General features: G+C 36.1%; 2 protein-coding genes across 3 annotated transcripts in view; one reads left to right on the forward strand and one right to left on the reverse strand.

The window, feature by feature from the left end:
- The window catches only part of LOC124511173 (zinc finger protein 568), a 389,983-nt gene that overhangs the window by 180,446 nt on the left and 183,186 nt on the right, over window positions 1-26,351 (forward strand). Inside the window, exon 9 of the mRNA XM_047078140.1 lies at window positions 19,095-19,107. Within this exon, the coding sequence (XP_046934096.1) occupies window positions 19,095-19,107 (13 nt within the window). The remainder of the gene's footprint in view (window positions 1-19,094; window positions 19,108-26,351) is intronic.
- Window positions 2,025-26,351, reverse strand: part of ZNF260 (zinc finger protein 260) — a 143,267-nt gene continuing 118,940 nt past the window's right edge. The window contains exons 2-5 of one of the 2 annotated variants that reach the window (XM_047078165.1): window positions 17,746-17,816; window positions 14,942-15,068; window positions 14,557-14,652; window positions 2,025-4,022 (exon numbers count right to left, since the gene is read on the reverse strand). In XM_047078165.1, the coding sequence (XP_046934121.1) occupies window positions 2,998-4,022; window positions 14,557-14,652; window positions 14,942-15,068; window positions 17,746-17,754 (1,257 nt within the window). In that variant the 5' untranslated portion in view covers window positions 17,755-17,816 and the 3' untranslated portion in view covers window positions 2,025-2,997. Of the gene's footprint in view, window positions 4,023-14,556; window positions 14,656-14,941; window positions 15,069-17,745; window positions 17,817-26,351 lie in introns of both variants that reach the window. The other variant, XM_047078164.1, reaches the window with a different exon arrangement.

Below are 26,351 nucleotides of genomic sequence, written 5' to 3' on the forward strand. Positions count from 1 at the left end.
TTTGGGTATATGGGAATTTCCTTCCAAGAATGGAATCCATCCAATGCAGGAAGCTGCTTGCTGAGCATGAAAATTGAGGCATAGAAAAGATCTATTTCAAAACACTAATCTACCTAAACAAAGCTAAAATGTGGGACATTTGCTTAACTTCAGGATTCTTAATCTAAGACTTTTAGTAGCCTTCCACACTCTTCCACAATGGTAGAGTTAAGTAGTTGCTACAGAAATAGTACGGCTCACAGGGCTAAAATATTTACTATCTGGCCCTTTATGGAAAGTCTGCTAACTTTTCATCTAGAACACAATACAGAATTCCAATGACATGTTTGCTGCTAGTGCAAAAATGTGATGCTCAGGCTATTTTTCCTCTTCATAGGCCATTTAAAAATTTTCAGTTGTATGTGTATATATTTATCAACAATAGGATATTGTTGTTACATATAAAATAGACCCAATTTTTAAATTTGACATGATGCTTAGAATAAAGAACTGCATGTAGAAAATATTGGGGTGGAATAAGTGTTTAAAAAAAAACCCTTACACTTGGAGTTTAGCTAGTTATCTCTGGAAATATTTTAAATATTAAATATTTAAGGGATTTGCACTATTAAAAACTCCTCCTCCAAGCCTTCTGCACATCCACAGCTTTAGGGTCCAGAAAAAAAGGAACTTATGGCCTATTTGTGCAGTCAATACATCTTTGGTACTCATGGTGTCTTTAAAGATAAATCTGAGCTACCATTTAAAAATCAAGAGCTATTAGGGCACCTGGGTAGCTCAGTCGGTTGGGTGTCTGACTTTGGCTCAAGTCATGATCTCGCCATTCATGGGTTCAAGCCCCAAGCTCACTGCTGTCAGCCTATCAGCATAGAATCCACATTGGATCCTCGGTCCCCCTTCTCTGCCCCTCCCTCACTTGCACTCTCTCAAAAATAAACATTAAAATAAATAAAAATCAAGAGCTATCACACACTGAAAAAAAAAAAAAAAAGATCCAGACTCTCGAAAAGTCACAAGAGCTGGCAAAATGAGGCCTGCATTTCCTCACATCAGTTAGTTAGAACTGGGCACTGGGTATCCTCCTTAGCTACTGCTGCAACCAGGTTCATTTGTATTATTTTAATAGGTACCACTGTTTGCTAGTTTCTTTAGTATGCTCACATATATCTTCATGGATACTAAAACTGAGCTTCCGTTTTTAGGTGTCCTAATATTATTCTAACATCAAGGTTATATTTGGGTGGTTATGAGATGTTTACCTCTATATAACAATTCCTTAGATACTTGATAATGTTTTGCCTGAAAAAAATTTTTGGTTTGGTGCTTTATTAGTAGTAATAGCTACTATATCACACTAAATTTCCCCTTTTCTGTGTTTTTACGATTATGAGGCTTCTGAGAGTTCTAATTCTGAGTCAATACTGTATTCATTTTTATTTTCCTAAAAAAATAATTTTGTTTAGGTTTTCGAATATACCAGAAAGCACTGTATTTAACATTTTATTAAATATTTTAAGTAATCTCTACACTCAATGTGGGGCTTGAACTTACAACCTCGAGACCAAGAGTCACATGCTACACCAACTGAGCCAGCCAGGCACTCCTACAATAACATTTTAAATCATTAACTATAAGGTTTCTCTTTGTGTATTAACTTTTCAAACATAATGCTGTTTCTTTTCACACTTTTTCATTTTTCATCCATGTTGCAAATGGTTTGTCTACATTCTTGTTTTTACATTAGGTATTGCATGATGTAGCAAAAAGGATGCTAGTCTGAATAAAGTCCTTTCCACACATTACTTTCCCCATCAACACCTAGGATAATTTCATGTTCCATAGGAAGTGATGATGGAAAATTTTCTGAATTCATTACCCTGTGTCTTTCTTCGACTATATATCCTGCCTGACGTTCAGCAAGGTCCGCAGAAACTGTTTTTCAGCAAATAATACTAATGGCAATGATGAATAAAATAATGACCAACATTCAGCGAATATTTATTATATGACAGGCAGAATTCTAAGCACTTTATGCATCTTAATTTATTTGATCCTCACACAAAATTTTGAGGTAGGTATTACCATTATCCCGTTTTAGTTTCCACTGAGACAAATATGTATAAAAACGTAGAAAAATGGTCAGGAAGCATAAATACTAAACAGATAATGACTATCCTTCAGAAAGGGAAATGGATACAAGGATGATAGTCAAAGAGTGTATCTGCCTTATTTGTAATGTTTAAATCTTTTAAAAGGAAAATATGTTCATGCACTATTTCTGCAATTAAAATACATGATATAAAGATATGCCTATGGAGAATTTCCATTAGGGTACTGTGTGTAATGGCAGAAACTCTGGGAAATGTCTATCAGTAGGAATTTGATAAAATGATATCACAGCAACATATGGAAACACCAAGAAGCTATGAAGGGATCTCTATTTACTGTGTGGAAAGTTGTTCGTCAATGTTTTTACAAGAAATCTGAAGTTTTGTAAATAACAAAAAGAATAAGCCATCTTTGAATAAAGAGGTCACTTATTCCAGGTATTAAAGGTATTTTACAAACTGTGATGGAAACAGGTGGACTTTATAGTCATATAAATTTAAGATGGGTTAAAATATTAAGAATATAACAAGTATAGACAAATTAGGGGGAAAAACAAAAATGTCAGGATTATATTTCATCATGAATTCTGAGGTTTAAAATAAGGTTAGAAAGGTGTCAAAAGTGCTGTGATTTTCAGTATTTGCTAGCTTGAATTATCTGATGTCAAAAGAAATATAAGCTTTTATTAAAGGACTTCCAAAATATATTCTACTCATAGGGGGTTTCTCCTACATGATTTTTCTCAGGCTGAATAAGCTGGAGTCAACAAGTAAGATGTTTCTACATTATTCTATTTAAAGGGATTATTATCAAGACAAATTCTCTAATGTTGAATAATTGAACTGTAATTAAAAGCCTTCCTACAGATTTCAGACCTTCTATGGTTTATCACCAGTACAAATTTTGATGCTGAATAAGTTGTGAGCCATAATTAAATGTCTTCCCACATTCTCTATATTCGTAGGGTTTCTCACCAGTATGAATTCTATGATGACTAATAAGTTGTGAACTCTGAGAATAGGCTTTCCCACATATCTTACACTCATAGGGCTTCTCACCAGTATGAATTCTCTGATGTCTAGTAAGATCTGAACCAGAACGAAAAGCCTTTTCACATTCCTTACATTCATAGGGCTTCTCACCTGTATGAATTCTCTGATGTTTGATAAGTTGTGAGCTCTGACTAAAGGCATTGCCACATTCCTTACATTCATAGGGTTTCTCCCCTGTATGAATTCGTTGATGTTGAGTAAAGTTTGAGCCACTACTAAAGGCCTTCCCACATTCTTTACATTCATAGGGCTTTTCACCAGTGTGAATTCTCTGATGTCGAGTGAAGTTTGAGCCACTACTAAAGGCCTTTCCACATTCCTTACATTCGTAGGGTTTCTCACCAGTGTGAATTCTGTGATGTCGAGTAAGGTCTGAACCACAAATAAATGTTTTCCCACATTCCTTACATTCAAAGGGTTTCTTGCCAGTATGAATTTTCTGATGATGACTGAGTCTTGAGGGATGTCTAAAGGCTTTTCCACATTCCTTACATTCATAGGGCTTCTCAATGGTATGAATTATTTGATGTGTAGTAAGCTGTGAGTCATGTCTAAAGGCTTTCCTATATTCCTTAGTTCCACAGTATTTCTCTTTATTATTGATGATTTGCTGTAATGTAAAGGATGGATGCTGACTGAATGTAGGCATGCCTTCATGGGTGAATATCAGTTGACCAAAGTGTCGCTCCTGAGAGCCATGTTGTTTCTCAAACTGGCCATTACATTCCCAATCATCTCTGAAACTAGAGCACTGAAGGTCATGTCTTGTAAGTCTTTCCATTAACTCCCACTGCGCTGACTCTATTTCATAAATCTCCTTCTTCAGAAATAATTTCTTGGTCTCACATCTTGATTCCAGGACTGAAAGAAAATATGAAAGTAATCACTCATATTTTTTGTTTGGGAGAAATAAAACTTCAGTTAAAATGGGAGAATTAAACCAAACTTGAAAAAAAATAGATGAGAATAAGGACAGATCATATAGTAAGATGAGGGCAGTAAGTAAGCCAATGATTTCCAAACATTGCTATTGATCAGAATTATTTAGGGGAGCTTGCTGAACATACAGAAAACTTAGTCTTATCTCCCTTGTTACAAAATGGCTCTAATCATAAATACACATACAAAAATTCAGAGCATATGCACACATACCTGTAAGAGCACCCCACAACATGAACTATAAAATAAGGGAAATGATTACCTACTTAATAGAGTTATTATCAGGATTAAATGAGTAGAAGATAACATTCCCAGGGGTTGGCAAACTATGGCCTGCAGCACTGTAACAATTTTTATAAGTAAAGTTTTATTGGAACATAGCTACACTTATTTGTTTACATATTGTCTATGACTGCTTTTGAGCTACAATGGCAGAAGTGAGTAGTTGCAACAGAGACCACATCGACTATAAATTTAAGATATTTATTATCTGGCCTTTTAGGAAAATGGTTTGCCAGTTCCCAGTTAGATCTATGTTGTCCATTACAGTATCCATGAGCATATGTATCTATTTAAATTTAACATAATTAAAATTATATAAAAATTCAAATTTAATTCAATAGCACTGTAATTTCCAGTGTTCAATAGCCAATTGTGGTTAGTGTTGGAAGTAACAGACATAGAACATTTCCACATCATCACTGAAAGTTTTATTAGACAGCACTGTCCTCAATTCTGTAACTGGAAACCCAGGGTCTCTTTAACAAATAAGGAAATTGAGAGTGGCAATCCAGATGGCAGGAATGAATAAATCTAGCATGAGTGGCAGACAGTGAGGATTCTTTTGTGGCTAAATATGGAATATGTTTGGAGTTTGATAAAAACACTTTTTGGCTTGGAACTCTGTGATGCTGATCTTAGGAGAAAAGAGGAAAGGACTTAAAAAGAACATAAACACTATAGTAGTGATGACCAACTGACAGGAAGAGCATTTGTAGGTTTAAAGAGAAGGTAGAGGATATAAAAGCAGTGTTCTGCTATTGAACAATCAGTTACCAGAATCAGTTGTGAATTTTTGAACACACAGCTAATTACAAGCTTTGTTTTCTTGGGCAAAGTAGTTCATTTTTCTTAGCCCTCAATTCTCTGTCTACTCTTATAATCATTGGAGGAACTATAAATAATATATGAGAAGTATTTGGCATAAATGTTTAATATTTGAGAGATAATACAAAAGAATTTCTATATTAAAATGGGGATATTAGGCAAGTGCAGTGTTTTGAAGACCACACTATGGGAAAATCTCAAGCCAAAAAAGTGAGAAGTATTCTAGTACCATCTTTTCTCTTTCTCTCATATAATTATTCAGCAAATACTGCCTAATCTTGCTCCTAAATATATCTTAACACTCTTCCTCCTATCTTCAATATCTAATACATGTATCTCTTTGAACTATCAGGATAGTGTCTTTCTTATCTAGTTTCCCCACCTGAGGTAGGCAATCTTGAATCCATCCTTAATGGCAGTTCTCTTACAACAAAAGCCAAACTCTTGAACAAGGTATACAAAGCTCTGAATGATCTAATTGCTGCCTGCCTCTTCAGACAAATCTCAGGCTATGCTCCCTTTTGGTTGCTAAGCTCCATCCATGCTGGCCCTATTTTGCAGTTCTTCAAATGCTCTCAGCTTTTAGTCCCTCTTAATAGTCTTTCCAGGTACTTTTCCTTATGTCTAGTAGGTGGTTTTGTTGTTTACTCTTGGCCTTGGTAACTAGTGCCCATTTTCCAAATCTGCACTTAAAGGTCATACTTTTTGAGGCCTCTCCTGGCTGCATGACCAAATTATACTCTCCTTGTAGTCACACTTTAAGCACTCTGTTGTCCTCCTTAACAGGATTTTCATAATTTGTAATTATATATTGACTTAGCTTCACTTACTATCTTTTTCACTGAATAGGTGTTAAGTTCTGTGAAGGAAATGTCCATAGTCTTCATCAGTGTGTACCTAACTCTAAGCACAGTATCTGGTATATACTGGAAGATCAACAAATATTTATTAACTGACTCAATAAGCAAGTATTTAAATGTATACTCCTTAAAAAATTCCTCTAGGGGCGCCTGGGTGGCGCAGTCGGTTAAGCGTCCGACTTCAGCCAGGTCACGATCTCGCGGTCCGGGAGTTCGAGCCCCGTGTCAGGCTCTGGGCTGATGGCTCAGAGCCTGGAGCCTGCTTCCGATTCTGTGTCTCCCTCTCTCTCTGCCCCTCCCCCGTTCATGCTCTGTCTCTCTCTGTCCCAAAAATAAATAAACGTTGAAAAAAAAAATTAAAAAAAAAAATTCCTCTAGAAGGACACACTCTTTTCAAACACAGCACAGTGAATATATGCATTTATTACTGTTCCTTCATGAAGTCCCACCAAAGTGATAGTGATGAGATTAAATGAAAGAAGAAACTCCACAAAGAATAGGAGAGGAAAGAGCAGCAACAAAATTTTTGAAGCCACCATAGATATAATGGTAACAAATAATTTGTTAACCATAAACACACTGAAACTCAGGTTATAGATTAGTCTTATTGTAGAATCATTATTTCTAAGAACTGCAATCAACAGGTACCTTTGAAAGCAGGGTGCAGGAGGGGCTGCAAAAAGTTAAGATTAATTGAAATCTGTACGAAACAGACCCCAGAATCTCAAACCTACCCCATACACCTGATACATACGACTCAGTAAACTTTCAGAATCTGGCAGTCAAGCTCATTTTACTGACTCCCAGAAAGAAAGCAGAGGATTCAATTCTGGAGAAAACCAGTCCAAGAGAAAATATCTGATAGGTGGTATCAGCCAACGAACTATTCTAGGAAGATCACTCTACAGTGACTACCACCAATAAATATACACTTCTTCAGACACAAATGAGAGGTCAAGCCAGCTTTTTAAAAATGTATATTTTAATTAAAAAAAAAAGTTTTTATTTTTAGAGAGTGTGTGCAAGCAGGGCAGAGAGAGGGAGAGAGAATCCCAATCAGGCTCTGTGCTGTCAGAGCGGAGCCTGATGCACAGCTCAAGCCTATGAACTGTGTGATCATGACCTGAGAGGAAATCAAGAGTCCGATGCTTAACTGACTGAACCACCCAGGCACCCTCATACAGCTTTTTAATACCACAGTGGTATATGGGCAGACAGCCTTAAATCACTAGTAGTTTCAGGAAAATCTTAAACATGAGAGATTAAAATGGACAAAGGAAAAAAAAAAAAAACCTCAGGAAAGACAACCAATGGAGAAAAATTCAAAACAAGAATGCTTCCAAAAATATATAATACATATCTCATAAGAGAATAATGTCAGAAAAAATATTGAAAGAAAAATCTTTTATAAAAATTAATATGAGAATTAGAACTTAATAAATTCTCACAGAAAGTATAAGAAATAAAAAATAGAAAAAAAATAATTCTAGAGCTAAGACAAGAAATTTAAGATCTGAATTATGAGTGTTCAATCATTCAAAAAAGTTAATGAGCCCATTAAATGTGTCAGACATGGTGCCAGACACTAGAAATAAAAAGTGAACAGGGGCGTCAGGGTGGCTCAGTTGGTTAAGTGTCTGACTCTTGGTTTAGGCTCAGGTCATGATCTCACTGTTCGTGGGTTCAAGCCCTGCATTGGGCTCTGCCCTGGCAGTGCAGAGCCTGCTTGGGATTCTCTTTCTCTTTCTCTTCCCCTTCCTGGCTTGAGCAAACGTGTGGGAGATCTCTCTCTCTCTCTCTCTCTCTCTGTCTCTCTCTCTCTCTCTCTCAAAATAAACAAACATTAAAACAAAAAAAGCAAACATTCAAAGTTTGAAACACAGAGAATAGAGAAGACAACATAGAATAATCAAGAAAATAATACAAGAAAATTTCAGAGATTTTTGTTTCCAGAATGAAATGTCTCACTGAGTGCCCAAATGAAAGAATAAAATCAACATCATGCTATCTCTACTTGAAATATTAGCATATTATAAAGATAAATTCTAAAGGCTTCCAAAGATATTAAATAGATCACATGAAATAATTAAGAACCTGAATGAGTTTTGGATTTCTGAACAACACTAGATGCTAGATTTTAAAAATCTGTGGAGCAATGCCTTCAAAACTTTGAATTTCAGTTTTTCAACCTAAAATTACATCTCCAGTCAAACTATCAGTGAAATTGAAGGGTGAATGGGAAACATTTTCAGACATATAAGGATTCAGAAAATACACTTCTGTTTTTAAAGATTTCATTTTTTAAAATTATCTCTACACCCAATGTGGGGCTCCAACTTACAACTCTGAGATCAAGAGTTTCATGCTCCACCGACTGAGCCAGCCAGGCAGCCCCACAAAATACACTATTTATTTTTCTTGCATACTTTCCTTGGTTGCTTTTGGAAGGTGTGTGTCAGAATAATAAAGGGATAAACCAAGAAAGAGAAAGGAAAGAGATCCAACAGTCAAGACAAAGGTATCCAAGATATTCACATAGAGAATCAAAAGAAATTCAAAGGAACATAGTAAAGGGAATCAATGGGATGATAATGAAGAGAAATTCTAAAATGATAGCTATCTATGTCTCAACTGGGGCAGAACAGAGGGTTAGAGGAGAAATGTCTCTTAAAAAATAAACCAGTTACCTGATGTGTCTGAAGAGAGTTAGATTAATGAGAGATACTCAGAAAACTCAGCAATTCTCAATTAAGACAAGGATTAATTGCATAGAAAAGAACAAGTCCTAAAAGAAGTGAAATGTGACTACAGAACTCAGAAATGAAAGCCATTTCATTGTCATGAAGCAAGCTGAATAATACTTTAAAAATTGTGATATAATTATATTTGGAGGGTGAAAAAAGGTATAAACTAAATCTTCAAATTCCACAGTGAAAAGTCAATCATCATGAAAACTAGAATTCGGGGCGCCTGGGTGGCTCAGTCGGTTAAGCGTCCGACTTCAGCTCAGGTCACGATCTCACGGTCCGTGAGTTCGAGCTCCGCGTCGGGCTCTGGGCTGATGATGGCCCAGAGCCTGGAGCCTGCTTCCGATTCTGTGTCTCCCTCTCTCTCTGCCCCTCCCCCGTTCATGCTCTGCCTCTCTCTGTCTCAAAAATAAATAAACGTTAAAAAAAAAAAATTAAAAAAAAAAAAAGAAAACTAGAATTCATGAAAAAAAAATTCTCAGAGGGGAAAAGATAGAAAAGGTGACAAAAAAGTGGTGGGGGTCATAGGAAAGGAAAATTATATGGGCAATAAAATAAATGTAAGATATGAGTTCTGGAAGGAGAACTTGGGGATGATGCAGAGCTAACAACAAAACTAATTTCCAGGGTTGAAGAAACCTCTGAGTAAAAAGAAGTTCCCTTCTGTGTTGAGCACAATTTATGAGGAGTTTTAACCAGATGTACCTTGGTAGAATTTCTGAGGTTAAAAAAAAAAAAAAAGAAAGAAAAAGAAAACTCCACAGAAGTAAAAATCTGATGAATCAGGTTGTATCTTACATATTTGTTTGATGTTGCCCCCAACAAATTTTCTAAAGTTTTGAATTAGTTATCAACATTGAGCTATCAGATTTAATATGAAAATCTGGATTTCTGACTTTCCTTGAAAGACATTATGTGGAAGCACTGGGCCAGAATTGGCACAGACAGCTGTCTCCTAGACTTAACTAGTGTTTACCCCTCTAACATGGTATATAAATTGTCTCATTAGCCAGTCTTCCCACCACTGTCATATCTCATAGGGACCTTCAAGCAAGTCTCAGTTGCCATCTACATTTACAGTATTGCCTTTCTTAATTTCACCTTCATTCCTGGTAGGTTTTTGCAGGATTTGTAAATCTGGGTTAACAGTTTTTTAGCACAATAAAATTTTATTCCACTTTATTCTGGCCTCCATGGTTTACAAAGAGAGAAGTCCAGTCATTCAAATAATTGTTTCCCTATAAGTAATGCATTATTTTTCTGTGGTTCTTTCATTACCTTTTTGGTCATCCATTTGCAGCAATTTGATTATGATGTGTCTGGGTATGGATTTCTTTGTGTTTATCTTGTTTGGGGTGGCTGAGCCTTTTGAACTGATACATCTTTCACCAAATTTGGTAAGCCATTATTTCTTCAAATACTTTTTCCAGTCCTGAACTTTCTCCTTCTGGGACTTCAAGGACATGAATGTTAAAACTCTGTTGTCTCACATGTCCCTGAAGCTATAGATTCTTTTTAAGTTTTTGATCTTTATTCTGGTATTTATGTGAACTAGTTTGGCTCATCTTTAAGTTCACCAATTTTTCTCTGTTATTTCCATTCTATTGAGCTTATGCAGTAGTTTTAAAAATTTTGGCCACTATATTTTCTAGTTCTAAAATTTCCATTTCTTTTACCTTCTGTATTTTAATTGGAATTTTTGCTATGTAGTTTATGGATTCTGTATATATATTTTATATATTACCTCCTTATCAGATATATGATTTGCATACATTTTCTCCCATTCTGTGGGTTGTCTTTTCATTTTGTTGACCATTTCCTTTGCTGTGCAGATTTTGAGTTTGATATAGTCCCACTCATTTATTTTTGCTTTTGCTGTCTTTATTTTGTCAAATCCAAAAAATTGCCAAGGATCTAAGAGCTTACTGCCTACATTTTCTTCTAGGAATTTTGTGGTTTCAAGTCTTATTTATGTTCAGGTCCTTAATCCATTTTGGGCTGATTTTTGTATATGATGTAAGATAGTGGTCCAGTTTCATTCTTTCATATGTGGCTGTCCAGTTTTCCCAAAACCATTTATTGAAGAGACTGTCCTTTCCCCACTGTATGTTCTTGGATTCGTTGTTAAAAATTAATTAACCATATATGTGTGGGTTTAATTCTGGGCTCTCTGTTTTGTTCCATTGATTGATGCATCCGTTTTTATGCCAATACCATACTGTTTTGATTTTTATACCTTTTAATATAGTTTGAAATCAGGAAGTGTGATGCCTCCAAGACTGTTTTGGCTATTTGCGTCTTTCATGGTTCTAGACAATTTTATGATTGTTCTATTTCTATAAAAGGCACCACTGGAATTTTGATAGGGATTGCATTGAATCTGTAACTTGCTTTGGGTAGTGTCTATTTATTTGTGTTTTTTCCATTTCTTTCATCAATGTCTTATAGTTTTCAGTGTACAGGTCTTTCACCTCATTGGCTAAATTTATTCCTAGGTATTTTATTCTTTTTGATGCAATTGTAAAAGGGATTTTCTCAATTTCTCTTCTGAATGTTCATTGTTAGTGTATAGAAATGCAATCGTTTGTTTATTTATTTATTTATTTATTTATAGCTAGAGCTCACAAGTGGGACAGGGGCAGAGAGAAAGATAATTCCAACCGGGCTCCATGCTGTCAGCCCAGAGTCCAACATGTGGCTCGATTCCATGAATTGTGAGATCATGACCTGAGCCAAAATCCAGAATCAGATGCTTAACAGACTGAGACACTCAGGTGTCCCTGCAACTGATTTTTATATATTGATTTTGTATCCTGGACCTTCACTGAATTCATTTATTAATTTTAATAGTTTTTAGTGGAGTCTTTCAAGTTTTGTATATATAATATCATGTCATCTGCAAACATAGATGGTTTTATTTCTTCCTTTCTAATTTAGATGCCTTTTCTTTCTTTTTCTTGTCTAATTATTCTAAGGCTTCTAGTACTGTTTAATAAGTGGTGAGAGTAGGCATCCTTGTCTTATTCCTGATCTTAGAAGAAAAGCTTTCAGTTGAGTATGTTAGCTATAGGCTTACATATATGGACTTTATTACGCTGAGGTACATTCCCCTATATACCCACTTTGTTGAGAGTTTTATTCATGGATGGATGTTGAAAAAGACATTTTTAATGAAACTTTACTTAATGTAAATTTTTTAATTCATATGGAAGACAAAGTAAAACCAAGCACTTCTGAAGGAAAGGATGGAGAGTTCTCTCACCAGAGATCAGGACTTTTTATAAAAGTAAGAGCAATTAGGGGCACCTGGGTGGCTCAGTCGGTTAAGCACCCGACTTTGGCTGAGGTCATGATCTTGTGGTTTGTGAGTTCGAGCCCTGCGTCGGGTCTGTGCTGACAGCTCAGAGCCTGGAGCCTGCTTCAGATTCTGTGTCTCCCTCTCTCTCTGGCCCTCCCCTGCTCACAGTGTTTCTCTCTGTCTCTCAAAAATAAATAAACATTTAAAAAAAAAGGCAAGGCATAAAATAATACATATTATAGTATGATTACATGTCTATAAAATTCACACCCAACTAAAACTAAACTACATATTGCGGATGGCACTCTTAGTAAAACTATGAAAGGACACAAAGATCTTGTGGACACAAAGAGATCTGTGCTGGTAGTGTTGTAGTTTTTTACCTGGGTAATGGTTACATGAAAGTTCATTTCATAACTGTTTAAACGTCCGCCTGCAGCTTGTTACATTATTTTTAATAATTTCCAATAAAAAGAATGACAACATATTAACTTCTGCTAGGCATATCTATCTCCGTAGGCATAAGTAGACAGACAGATACAAGAAAAAGAAGCTGACATACAAACTAACATAAATCAGAACTTGTTATTGAACAGGCAGATAAAACAAAGATGAAGTAAGCTAAATGATGAAAGGGTGCTAAATTGTGTGTGTGAGTGCGTGTAGGGGGGAGGGAGGTTAATGGATTTGGACTCTTAATTTATACTTTATTGAAAAAGAAACTAAAAATGGATTTAAATGGTATAAAACAAATCGCAGAAAACTAAAAAACAACAAAAATTTATAAAATTCATCACAATAATCATTTAAGGAGCTGACTACAAACACATTACAACATACACATTAAAGACACCAATGCAAATTAAAATTAAAAAGTAAAAGCACCTTCTAGAAATGGATACATAGATATTCTTATTACATAAAGTCCATAAAATTTGAAAAAATAAGGATAGTAGTAGGTAAAAAGGGCAAAATTTAGTAGTGAACAAGTTAAAGAGCACCATTAAGATGAAAATGTCCACTCTCACTAGTACTCACTACAATGACATGAAAACAATCCAGTATACCAAGAAATTGTAAAATTTATTAGAGATGATAATGGCATTAAAATTGTGTAAGGGGAAAAAAATGTCCATATTTTTTACAACTACAAATTGAGATTATGCAAAGGTGAAATGACGTCAAATCTCCGGTTTATTTGAAAATACTTGACCAACCAGGATAAGATAAAGCACTGGCCTCCTGGCTCCTGCTCCCTGAACACAGCCAATGCACACCTGCTTCAGGGCCCTGGAATGTTTGGCTTCCACCCTCTGTAATGTTCTTCCTTCCACTAACCACATACAATGATTTACTGTTGTACTTCTTCACATTTCTGTCCAAATGTCACTTAACTGGAAAAGTTAGTCTTACCCCATCATATAAGATAGTATCCTCTACGCTCTTCCTCTACTTTGTTTTTCTTATTAGCACTGTTACATGACCTATATATTCATTTATTTTTATATCTCTCTCAGCACTAGAAGGTAAGCTCCAGGAATAGAGATTTTGCATGTTCTGTTCACTGCTGTAATATCAGTGTTAAGAATAGTGCTGGGCATACAACAGGTACTCAATAAATATATACTGAATGAATCAATGTGCTGTCCTGTTTTAACTCGTTCATATCAAGTTTTGTTTATCTTTGCTAGCTTTAAGTTCTCAATGGAGGTACAGAGCCTTTATTTCCAACATTCTATCTAAAGTTAACGACACGCACACTCACGTATCTATGTGGATATAGTATCTGTGTGGATCAACTTCTCTTCTATATCCTTAGCCCTCATTTTTTCTGAGCTCCCTATTTTAACCTCTTTTATGATGGTTCTACTTTATAGAAGCTATATATAGGTGTGTTCCAGTACTCCTATTAAGCTATAAATTCTGAAATTGCTTATTCCTTTTTTTAATCTCTGCAGTACCTCTGAGAGTACCTCACACATTCAAAAATCAGTAAATGTTTGTTCTAAGTATGAATGAATCAATGGCTGTATGAGCTACTTCATCTAAAACACCCTAAAGAAAATAAGCCTTTGGCAATGTAAAAAAAAAAAAAAAAATGTCAGGAGACAGTGATGCTTCTTTAAGACTAAATACAAAAGAGGATGAGAAAGTGATAAGAAATTAGATCCAAAATATGGATAGAAAGGAATATCATTAGAGAGTGTAGAGGAGGGCACTGGCTGGTTAGAATTGGGCAATTACAAGAGGAAATGGAAAGAAGTATAAGCGAAGAAAAGCAGGTAGAGTGTGTTAAGTAAGAGGAAAAGGTAAGGTCATTTGAAAGTTCATGCTGAAAGGCTTACTTTTGTACAATAGGCCTAAGGGGAGATTCCCAGAGAGCACCTCAAAGGTGCAGTCTCTCCAATGACCAACTGAGTAATTACCTGACGAGCTTCACTTACCTGGCCACTGGTCTCTTGTTAGTTCTCTGTCAACCAACCAGGGCTCCTTCCCCTGCTCCAAAAAGGAGATCACATCTGGTTTAGAAACAGAATGTCCTGCTTATAAAAGAAGTAAGGAGATAAGTTTATGATGAGAATATACCAGTATTCAAATTCAGTCCCTTCATTAAGAAAAGGTCAAAGAAAGGTATATCAGATTTATGAAACAACATAGGACTTGAAACTCCCCCATATCACAGTGTAGCTTCTTTGTTCTAACACTACAATATTAAAAACATTCTTCTAAGAACAGGATGTAGAAATACCTACTTGAAAGGCAGGTATTTTACATGGGAGAAAATAGAGCTTCTGACGGCAGAATCTGATTATAGACAGACGTCCTTACCCATTGAAACCAGGTGGCTGTAATTCTCCAACATCACATCTCTGTATAAATCTTTCTGATCATCATTCAGGCATTCCCACTCCTCCTGAGAGAAGTCTATGGACACATCACTGAACATCACTGATTCCTGGAACAACAACCATGTATATGACTTGATTAATAAAAAGAAATGTTTTATATTTTTGTTTTTGTTTTGTTTTTGGTGAAGGAAAGAGAGAAGAAAAGAATAAAGGGAGAAGTGAAAAATAGCAAGCATATAGAGTGGGGCTGGATGTTTCGGACGCAAGTGGAGGACCGTAAACAAATAAGCAGGACTGAATCTTGTGTTTCCATGTTTATTCTGTTTCCCCCAGACAAAATTAGGAAGGTACAAAATCCAGCTAAGAGGAGCATCCCAATTAAGTGAAATAGTATATACAAATGGCTAGCATAATCCTTGCCATTCAGTACATATAAGCTTTTTTTCTCTACTTGCCCTACAGTAAGTCACCAACACATGTGAGCCTCTTTCTTCCTCTTCTTTTCCCAAGTAGCTAAGAGTAAAATTTCAGAATAAGGGATAAAGAGAAGACATTAAAACCATCCAGAGGAGAGCAGATCATATAAAAGACATCAAGAATCAGAGAGGCAATGAGGTTCTCAAGAACACTACTAAAAACAAGAAATGGTAAGAATAACTCTTCAATATGCTGATAGAGAAAAGAAATTCTCACCTACATTCCATAACTAAACTATCATTCTGTTGTGAGGGTTGAAAAAAGACATTTCTAGACATAAAAGGACCTCATAATTTCTTAGGAAAGTACCAGAAGATGTGCTCCACCAAAAAGAAGGAAGTAAACCAGAAAAGAACAAGACGTAGTATTCAAGAAATAGGTGAATTAACACAGGAGAACAGTGAAGGAAAATCTCAGGAAAACCACAAAAATGGAAGCCTTGGGAAAACTATGCAGTAGTCTAGAGAGTAACAGGACCAGGGGGGAGCAGGGTGAAAAAGGGAATGGAGATGGCAGTCTCCATACTCAAAACGAATTAATGTGTTTGATCAGATGGAAAAAATGGACAATGAAGGAAATGGGGGGAGAAAAAGCAATTAACCGCAGGAAAAATGAAAGGCTGTAATAGAATGGAGCTATGAGCTGGCTCATCAGTAAGCAATATTTGCAGTCATAATATTGTGTACACTACTGATTTGACAAAAAAAATTGTAATATGATTAATAACTATCAGAGAAAATGAAGGGTGCGATACAAGAATATACAATGTCCCTTCCACTTTGTAGTAAGTCAAGAGAGTAAAATTGATTCACCAAAAGATAGCAATTAAACCATATTCAAGACAGTTGAGGGCAATCACCTTTTGGGAGTGGGTGATGGGGCAAGATTAGAATAGCACTACTTTACTTGCAAAATGTGTAAAATGAATTTAAAAAATATTTTATCTTAGAAAATTAAATTTGCGTAAAATTCAAGACTGATCCTTTCTCATGTCACACTATTATACAGTAAGAGTTAATTCCTTGTTATAACAATTTATTTTTTAAGAATAAAAAAATTTTTTTTTAATTTATTTAGGCAATCTCCATACTCAACATGGGGCTTGAACTCACAACCCCAAGATCAAGAGCTCCTCTGACTAAGCCAGCCAGGTGCACCTTAATAAATTCTTTTCATTAGCATATTTTTTTCACTGAATAATATTCTATCACATGGATATAAAACAAATTTTCTTTTGTTTTCAGATATTGATGTTAAAGTAATTTTTAAATCCCTAATACTGGCCCAATTTTACTTATAACTACCCATTCTCAACAGTAAATTCCCTTTGTTCCTGAGATATAGGAAGGTGACAGAAAATGATCCAAATTCACACAATGGCATTACTGAAGTCTATTTATTATGGATGATCTGTTAAGATATAGGTGTCAGAGCTTTGTACTAACTATGAGTCATACCCCCAAACCTGAAAGGCTCATACACCAGGAGATCTTCCATGTACTAAGAATGATATCAATCAAAACCATTCCACATATTTTCTTCTTGGAAACCCTAGGTCTGTGATGATCAGGCCTTTTCCCTATGAGGTGCCCCTAATTATTTATCTCTATCTCATCAAATCACTGTGCAAGCAAATTAGATTCATTAACAAATGGGGAACACATTTCTATTCTTGTTGGCAGAAGTCTAAGACAGAAGATCTGAAGGACTTAACTAAATGAATTTGTAAACGTTGCTTAAAAGAAGAGGGAACTGGGAAGGACACTGGGTTTTTATGAAGAAATGAGGGTCAGGTTCCTGAATGGACCATGTAAAAGTTTTTTTTTGGAGCCTGGCCTCAATGAGACCATTTTTACATTATGTAATTAACAATCTCTTTGTGAGAACAAACAAGGATTCTTGATGGAATCCATAAGAATTTTCTGAAGGATTTATAATCTGATTAAGACCTCTTCACAGAAACTTGTTAACCAACAACTTGGCTGGCCCTTAACCGTTACCCGTAATTTGAGAGTGTAAAAATCTTTAACCAGACCTTGTTTCTTTTTTCCAACAATGGTTATAGAACCAATTCTTTTTTCTATAAATATCTCCACCAAGAGAGAAATTTTTGAATTGACTTATTGAAGATCTTTCTCTTTAGAGCAAGGTTAAGAGAACTTTAGCACAGCTTTTAACTAAACTGTCTGAAAAAGTTTTTGTTTTTTTTTTTTTAAACATCAAAAATATCATGATGAAGGAGGCAAATGTTTACATGTACTAGGGGTAAAAATAACTCTCTTTGAGCAAAAGGAAACAGCATCTCACCTGAGCCATGGCTTTGGTATTTGCAGAAAAAGATCAGTCTTCCTCTGGGATCCTTTTGGAAAAGGGCAGAACTGGGGAAGGCAAAAGAAGCTACATAAGATCCCACTTGGTGCATAGCTCCCAGATGATCATTCCCCTCTGTTCACCCCACACAAATACAAATAAAAAAGGGGTATCAGTGAGAAAAATGGGCAAATCTTTCATTATTCCCTACTCCAGAGACCTCAGGCTTTGAAGTAGGATAGATTTCAGCAATCTAATATGGGCTTGGAGAATATAGTATACATATATACACATCTACACACAAAGATATAATTTTTTTACACAACTGATTGCATATTATATACACTGTTATACACATTTCTATTTTTACTTAATGCACCTTTAAAAAAATTTTTTTTAACGTTTATTTATTTTTGAGACAGAGCATGAACGGGGGAGGGTCAGAAAGAGAAGGAGACACAGAATCTGAAGCAGGCTCCATCCAGGCTCTGAGCTGTCAGCACAGAGCCCGACGTGGGGCACGAACTCACGGACCACGAGATCATGACCTGCAGATGCTAAACGCTTAACCGCTTAACTGACTGAGCCACCCAGGCGCCCCTTTACATAATGTATCTTGAACTGGAACGTAACTTGTACCCACAGAGCTGAAATTCCCTTAGCTACATTGTATTTCATTAAATGGATACACTTTTATTTAACCAATCTGCGGCCCATGACCATTTGGGGCTGTTTCTTGTCTTCTATTACAAACAATGCTGTAATAAATATCCTTGTATAGAGGTGCCTAGGTGGCTCAGTCAGTTTAATGTCTGACTCTTGATTTTGGCTCAGGTCATGATTTGATGGCTCCTGAGTTCCAGCTCCAAGTCTGGCTCTGCACTGATAGTGCGGAGCCTGCTTGGGATTCTCTCTCTCCCCCTCCCCTGCTTGTGCACACACACGCACTCTCTCTCTCTCAAAATAAATTTAAAAAAAAATCCTTGCATATATATCATTTTACCTTTATACGAATTCCAAATAACTCCTAAAAGTTGATCATATACATTTTAGTTTGGATATACATTTGTCTAAACAGTTTTTAATGATCTTGTTTTGTACAATCAAGTCCTGTGTCCTGACCAAGAAATAACTGGTTGATGAACCAGATCCTCTAATCTTGCACAGTTTGAGACGATTTTTGGGATTAATGAATCTTAAGAAAACTGAAACCCAGGAGAGCGAACACAGCAATATTACAAAAACTTTAGGAAGATGATTAATTCGCGTAACAATGGGAAGAAATTAAAAAGTATAGAAATAATGTAGAAATGGACTAAATCCATATCACTGATGCTTTAGAATAGCTTTTAACTGTAAGTGTAGTAATAAAATTTGTAATAATTGTATACATGATATGTGCTTAAGATGTTTAAAATGACCCAAAGGGGGCGCCTGGGTGGCGCAGTCGGTTACGCGTCCGACTTCAGCCAGGTCACGATCTCGCGGTCCGGGAGTTCGAGCCCAGCGTCAGGCTCTGGGCTGATGGCTCAGAGCCTGGAGCCTGCTTCCGATTCTGTGTCTCCCTCTCTCTCTGCGCCTCCCCCGTTCATGCTCTGTCTCTCTCTGTCCCAAAAATAAAATAAATAAACGTTGAAAAAAAATTAAAAAAAAAATGACCCAAAGAACATTATACTAAAATACTAATAGATGTCTAAATTGTTTAAGAGGAGTAACTTAATTTGAGATCGATGTTGAAATGTTTCATAAAATATGTTCTTTTTGTTTATTAGATATAGGAATATAATAAACTGAGCATTATAAAGGGCAGTGAACATCCCTATGTACAAAACTCCTTGATGATTAAACAATTTATCAACAACTGTATGTAAAAGTGACCACCCAGGACAAAGATCCTTGTTATCAATTATTTAATGGATACACCTACCCCTAGCACTTACTGCATTCCACTAAGGGTGTGTGTGTGTGTGTGTGTGTGTGTGTGTGTGTGTGTGTGTGTATTTATTTATTTATTTCAGGAAATGAAAACCAAGGTAATCCACAAATGTCTCTTCTTTAAAACCTGAAAGCACTCCTTTAATATTTTTATTATTATTACTATTTATTAAGCTCTTAGTTTGTTTTTCAAATCGACCAACATAATCTATTATGTGCCAGGCACTGTGCTATATACTAAAGAATCAACAGTAATCCAGAAAGACTTGGAAACAACTCCTTCTCCCATACTTCTCACTTTTCTGGTCTCTCCTACTGGTCTTTCCTTGGTTAAAGGGACAATCTCAAGTGCTGCACCTTCCAAGTCAAATGAGCAAGGAACCCCCCCCCCTTTTTTTAATTTTAGAGACAGAGTACACACACAAAGCAGGGGAGAGGGGCAGAGGGAGAAAGAATCTTAAGTGGGGTCCACACTCAGCATGAGCGGAGTCCAACACGGGGCTCAATTCCATAACCCTGGGATTATGACCTGAGCCACAATCAAGAGTTGGACCTTCAACTGACTGAGCCACCCAAGTGATGTGGTCAGGAAACATTCTTATTTCAATAGCTCCATATTATGTCTGTTACATTCCCAACCCTCTTCATCTTTGCTCCTAGAGTATATCATCTCAAGCTGAATTCTTGCATCTGGGGAATCTGCCCTTTCCTTCTTTTATTTTTTTTAAGTTTATTTATTTTTGAGAGAGAGAGAGAGAGAGAGAGAGAGAGAGAGAGAACGTGCGCACAAGCGCAGGAGAGACAGAGAGGAGAGACAGAATCCCAAGCAGGCTCCACGCTATCAGCGCAGATCCCAGTGTGGGGCTCGAACTCACCAACTGTGAGATCATGACCTGAGCTGAAACCAAGAGTTGGACACTCAACCAACTGTGCCACCTAGGCGCCCCTGACCCTTCCTTTTAAAACCAGTAATCTCTGTGGCCAAGACTGTAGTATGTTTACAAAATGACCACATGTTGGGTATGGAGCACCGCCAAAAGATACCACTACAGACAAGAGAGCCCTCTGAAATCTACTAAATAAAATTTTTGAGAATTTTGCACTCTTCTAAACAAGCAGTCTTTTAATAAAAATATAATGTTTTAAATTATTTCCAACATTATCCTGAAAATTTCTTGTATACTAAGAATTGTATTTGTTAGTAAAAGAGACCTGAAAAGCACTTTAATTTTTCTGATATAACGAGAAGGCTAGATGTAGGTAGTGGTTGCCCTTGGCCTCCATGGTTGTTTTCGACACAATATCTATCATCCAATTAAAAAATGCTAGATAGGGGCGCCTGGGTGGCTCAGTCGGTTAAGCGTCCAACTTCGGCTCAGGTCATGATCTCATGGTCCGTGAGTTTGAGCTCTGTGTCGGGCTCTGTGCTGACAGCTCAGAGCCTGGAGCCTGCTTCAGATTCTGTGTCTCTCTCTCTCTCTCTGACCCTCCCCCATTCATGCTCTGTCTCTCTCTGTCTCAAAAATAAATAAACATTTAAAAAAAATTTAAAAAAAATAAAAAATGCTAGATATGCTCAGAGATAAAGCCAGAAAACAGAACCATGGACAATACAGATATTAGAGTTGGCAAACAATTTAAAATAGCTTTAAAATAGTTTTAAAATGTTAAAAACAACCAAAATATAAGGAAATGGGTAAGATAAAGAAATTAAACAGAACTGAAATCTGTAAAAAAGAACCAAATAGGCAACCTACATCAGTAAATGAGGAAATTAAGAAATTAGGGCACCTGGCTGGCTTAGGCACAAGAACACATGATTCTTGATCTCAGGGCCGTGACTTTGAGCCCCACATTGGATATAGAGATTACCAAATAAATAAATAAACTAAGAAGAAAGAAAGAAAGAAAGAAAGAAAGAAAGAAAGAAAGAAAGAAAGAAAGAAAGAAAGAAAGAAAGAAAGAAAAGAAAGAAGGAAGGAAAGAAGGAAGGAAGGAAGGAAGGAAGGAAGGAAGGAAGGAAGGAAGGAAGGAAGGAAGGAAGGAAGGAAATTAAGAGAATTACTGAACTCAGAGGCACCTGGGTGGCTAAGTCAGTTAAGTGTCCAACTTCAGCTCAGGTCATGATCTCGTGGTTAGTGGGTTGAAGTCCCACATCGGGCTTTGTGCTGACTGCAGGGAGCCTGCTTCATATTCTGTATCCCTCTCTCTCTGCCCCCTCCCCCGCTCTCCAAAACAAATAAACATTAAAAAAATTAAAAAGAAAAGAGAATTAATGAACTGAAAGACAAGTCAAAAACAAACAAAAAAAATCCACATAAAGTAGAAAAAAAGAACAGAAAGAACAGAAGTGAGTATAAGACAAAAGGGACACAGTCCAAAGATTTACCATATATGTAAGTGGAGTGTCTGAGGAATAAAAGAGATTGGAGAGTAATAATTGTCTGAACTCATTAACTGATTAAAAGCCTCAACAAGAGTTTCAAGCTCAGCAAACCTGAAGAATAATAAATAAAAAGGAAAACACAGAAAACAAAAAGCAAAACCACAACCCGAGAAAAAAGTTTTGAAAGTACCCAGAAGAAAAAATGTTACCAATACCACTGATGAAAATGAGAGGGATAACACAAATGAACAAAATCAAGATTGAAAACGTGAACATCATTATAGATGCCACAGACATTAAAAACATAATAACACTAATAACTTCATGCTCTTAAATTTGAAAGCTTAGATGAAACAAATTCTTTTAAAAACATGCCAAAATGGACAAAACAGACAAAAAACCTGAAACATCTGAAGAGGTAAATTGATTCCACAGTTTAAAATCTTCCTATCAAGAAAAGTTCAGGCCCAAATAGCTTCACCAGTGAATTCTTCCAAATTTAATGAAAACCTTTAATCTTACACATAGTGAATAGAAAAACACAGGGAATTCTTCTTAATCATTTTATGAGGCTAATATAAAACTGATATCAAAACAAAGACATAAAATGAAAATTATGGGCCAATATTTCTCATGAACATACATGCAGAAGTTCATTAGCAGATCTAACCCAGTGAAATTGTTAAAAAGTTTAATACTTGGGGCGCCTGGGTGGCGCAGTCGGTTAAGCGTCCGACTTCAGCCAGGTCACGATCTCGCGGTCCGTGAGTTCGAGCCCCGCGTCGGGCTCTGGGCTGATGGCTCAGAGCCTGGAGCCTGTTTCCGATTCTGTGTCTCCCTCTCTCTCTGCCCCTCCCCCGTTCATGCTCTGTCTCTCTCTGTCCCAAAAATAAATAAACGTTGAAAAAAAAAATTAAAAAAAAAAAAAGTTTAATACTTTATGGGCAAGTAAGATTTATTTCAGGAATGATAGGTTGGTTCAAGGTATGAAACTTAAGACAATTTACCACATTGATAATAATAGTAAAAAAAATATCCGCTCGAAAGACACAGAAAATGCAATTGCTAAATTCAGCCCCCATTAATGTGAAAATCTTAATGAATGAGAACTTCCGACTTGATAAATAGCATCTACAGTAGGTGTTCTGTAGATGCTAGATACAAGGACAATATACAAAAAAAAAAAAAATTGTACTTCTAGCAATAAACAACTGGAAAAAAAAATTAAATACCACTGACAATGTCAAATACCGAGGCACAAATATAATAAAAGATGTGCATTGAAAACTACAACAAATCATTGAGAGAAATTAAAGACCTTAACAAATGTAGACATATACTATATTTATTAATTGGAAGATTCAATATTGATAGGATGTCAACTCTCCCCAAATTAACATATAGATTCACAAACAAAACCCCAGCAAGGATTGTTTATTTTTGGTGAGAATTAACAAGTTGATTCTGACATCCAAGGGACTTACAACAGCCAAGACAATCTTAAAAAAGAAAAGAAACAAGGTTGGAGAACTAATACTATAGATTTCAAGACAGTGGCATTGATAAAAAAATAAAATAAGATAAAATAATAAAATAAAATAAAATAAAATAAAATAAAATAAAATAAAATAAAATAAAACAAAACAGAATTACAGTCCAGAAAGAGGATGACAGTATATATCACCTGATTTATGATAAAAGCCTCTAGCATTTCAGATGTGCAAAGATGGTGTTTTCAATAAATACCATACACAAAAACTAATTCAAGATGGACAACAGACTTAAATATGAATGCTAAATCTATAAGAAAACATAGAATATCTGCAGGAACTTGGAAATATAAAGATTTCTTTTCAAGATATGAAAAAAGCACTAATCATAAAAAACAAAGGGCTAAAAACCTGCTAGGAAAATGGGAGAAGACATATGCATAGGCATAAGAAAGTACTCAAAAATGATGCCATGTTGAAAGGACACAGGAGCTAATTTGGAGTTCCTAATGGCCAAATCTGGGACAATTTGAGCAACAAATTATATAACAATAATAATGGATTACAACTCATAGAACAAAATAAGTATCCATTAGTTAATAAACAAGTAATTGAATAAACACATGAGGAATAATGGACAGCTTTTTACAGAATTTAATAAATATAGAAGGAATGATGGAAAGAGAAAACCACCACTAGGCACACACCACAGTAACAGTTGTTACAGACAAGAATTATCAATGGGTGAAAGTATGATGAGAACAGTATTTTTTTAAGTTTATTTATTTAAGTAATCTCTACCCCTAACATGGGGCTCAAACACATGACCCTGAGATCCAGAGTCACATGGTCTTATGACTGAACCAGCCAGGCACCCCCATGAGAACAGTAGTTTTGCATAGTCTCTAAAGCATCTCCCCACAAGATACTTATTAACTAAAAAGAGAAAAATAGTTTTATAAGGAAGAAACCTGGCAGATACCATCTCAACCAAGTGGTCATAGTTAACATTACCAGTAATGAGATATACTGGTATCATTATATGACACATTGAGAAGAACATAAACACTATTTCTGTGATCTTTTAGCCAAAAATGCATAGTCTAAATTTAACCATGAGGAAAAAGCAGACAAATCCAAATTGAAAGACATTCTACAAGAAAACTGGCCAGTACCCTTCAGAAGTATCAAGGTCATGAAAGATGAAAAGAACTAAAGAACTATGTCTGATGGGAAGAGACAAGACAACTAAATCAGTGAAGTATTTTATATTGGGTCCTGGAACAGAAAAGGGCACTGATAGGACAATTAGCAAAATTTAAGTAAGGTTTGTAAATTAGTCAAAAATCTTATTTCTGTGTAAATTTCCTGATTTTCATCATTGTACCATGGGCACCTGAGTGAAGAATACATAGGAATTCGGGGAGCCTGGGTGGCTCAGGCAGTTAAGCGTCCAACTTCAGCTCAGGTCATGATCTTGCAGTTCGTGGGTTTAAGCCCCACACTGGGCTCCATGCTGACTGTGTGAAGCCTGCTTGGGATTCTTTCTTTCTCTCCATCGCTCTCTGCCCCTCCCCCACTTGCACACTCTCTCTCAAAATAAATAATACACTTAAAGGGATGCCTGGGTGGCTCAGTCAGTTAAGCATAGGACTTTGGCTCAGGTCATGATCTCATGATTTGTGGGTTCAAGCCGGGCATCTGGCTCTGTGCTGACAACTGACAGCCTGGAGCCTGCTTCAGATTCTGAATCTTCCTCACCCTCTGTCCCTCCCAGACTCGCGCGTGCTCGCTCTCTCTCTCAAAAATAAATAAGCATTAAAAAAATTAAAAAATAATAATAAACTTTAAAAAAGAATATATAGGAATTCTTTAAACTACATTTACAATATGAAAATAAAAAGTTGTCTTTAAATGAAGACAAAAAATTTTTAAGGGCAGTGAGTGAAAAGACCTGAACAGACACTTTAAAAAACAGGATAACTTCTGGGACGCAGCAAAGGCAGTCATAAGAGGAAAGTATATAGCAATCTAGGCCTTCCTAAAGAAGGTAGAAAGATCCCAGATACACAACCTAACCTTATGCCTTAAAGAGCTGGAAAAAGAACAGGAAATAAAACCCAAAACCAGCAGAAGACAGGAAATAATAAAGATTAGAGCAGAAATTAATGCTATCAAAACCAAAAAAGCAGAACAGATCAATGAAACCAGAAGCTGATTCTTTGAAAGAATTAACAAAATTGATAAACCACTAGCCAGTTTGACCAAAAAGAAAAAGGAAAGGACCCAAAAAAATGAAATCAAGAATGAAAGAGGAGCGATCACAACCAACATAGCAGAAATAAAAACAATAATAAGAGAATACTATGAGCAATTATATGCCAATAAAATGGGCAACCTGGAAGAAATGGACAAATTCCTAGAAACACATATACTACCAAAACTGAAACAGGAAGAGAGGGAGGCAAACCATAAGAGACTCTTAAAAACTGAGAATAAACTGAGGGTTGATGGGGGGTGGGAGGGAGGGGAAAGTGGGTGATGGGCATTGAGGAGGGCACCTGTTAGGATGAGCACTGGGTGTTCCATGCAAACCAATTTCACAATAAATTTCATATTAAAAAATAATAAATAAAATAAAACCCAAATGCTATAAACTCTGAAAAAAAAAAACCCTGAAACAGGAAGAAATAGAAAATTTGAACAGACCCATAACCAGTAAAGAAATCAAATTAGTAATAAAAAAACCTCCCAAGAAACAAGAGTCCAGGGCCAGATGGCTTTCCAGGGGA

This window comes from Lynx rufus, unplaced genomic scaffold (genome assembly GCF_022079265.1).
Source record: "Lynx rufus isolate CCGP_SWC_20201006 ecotype Redwood Valley unplaced genomic scaffold, mLynRuf1.p SCAF_16, whole genome shotgun sequence".
In the NCBI taxonomy this organism is placed as follows: Eukaryota; Metazoa; Chordata; class Mammalia; order Carnivora; family Felidae; genus Lynx; species Lynx rufus.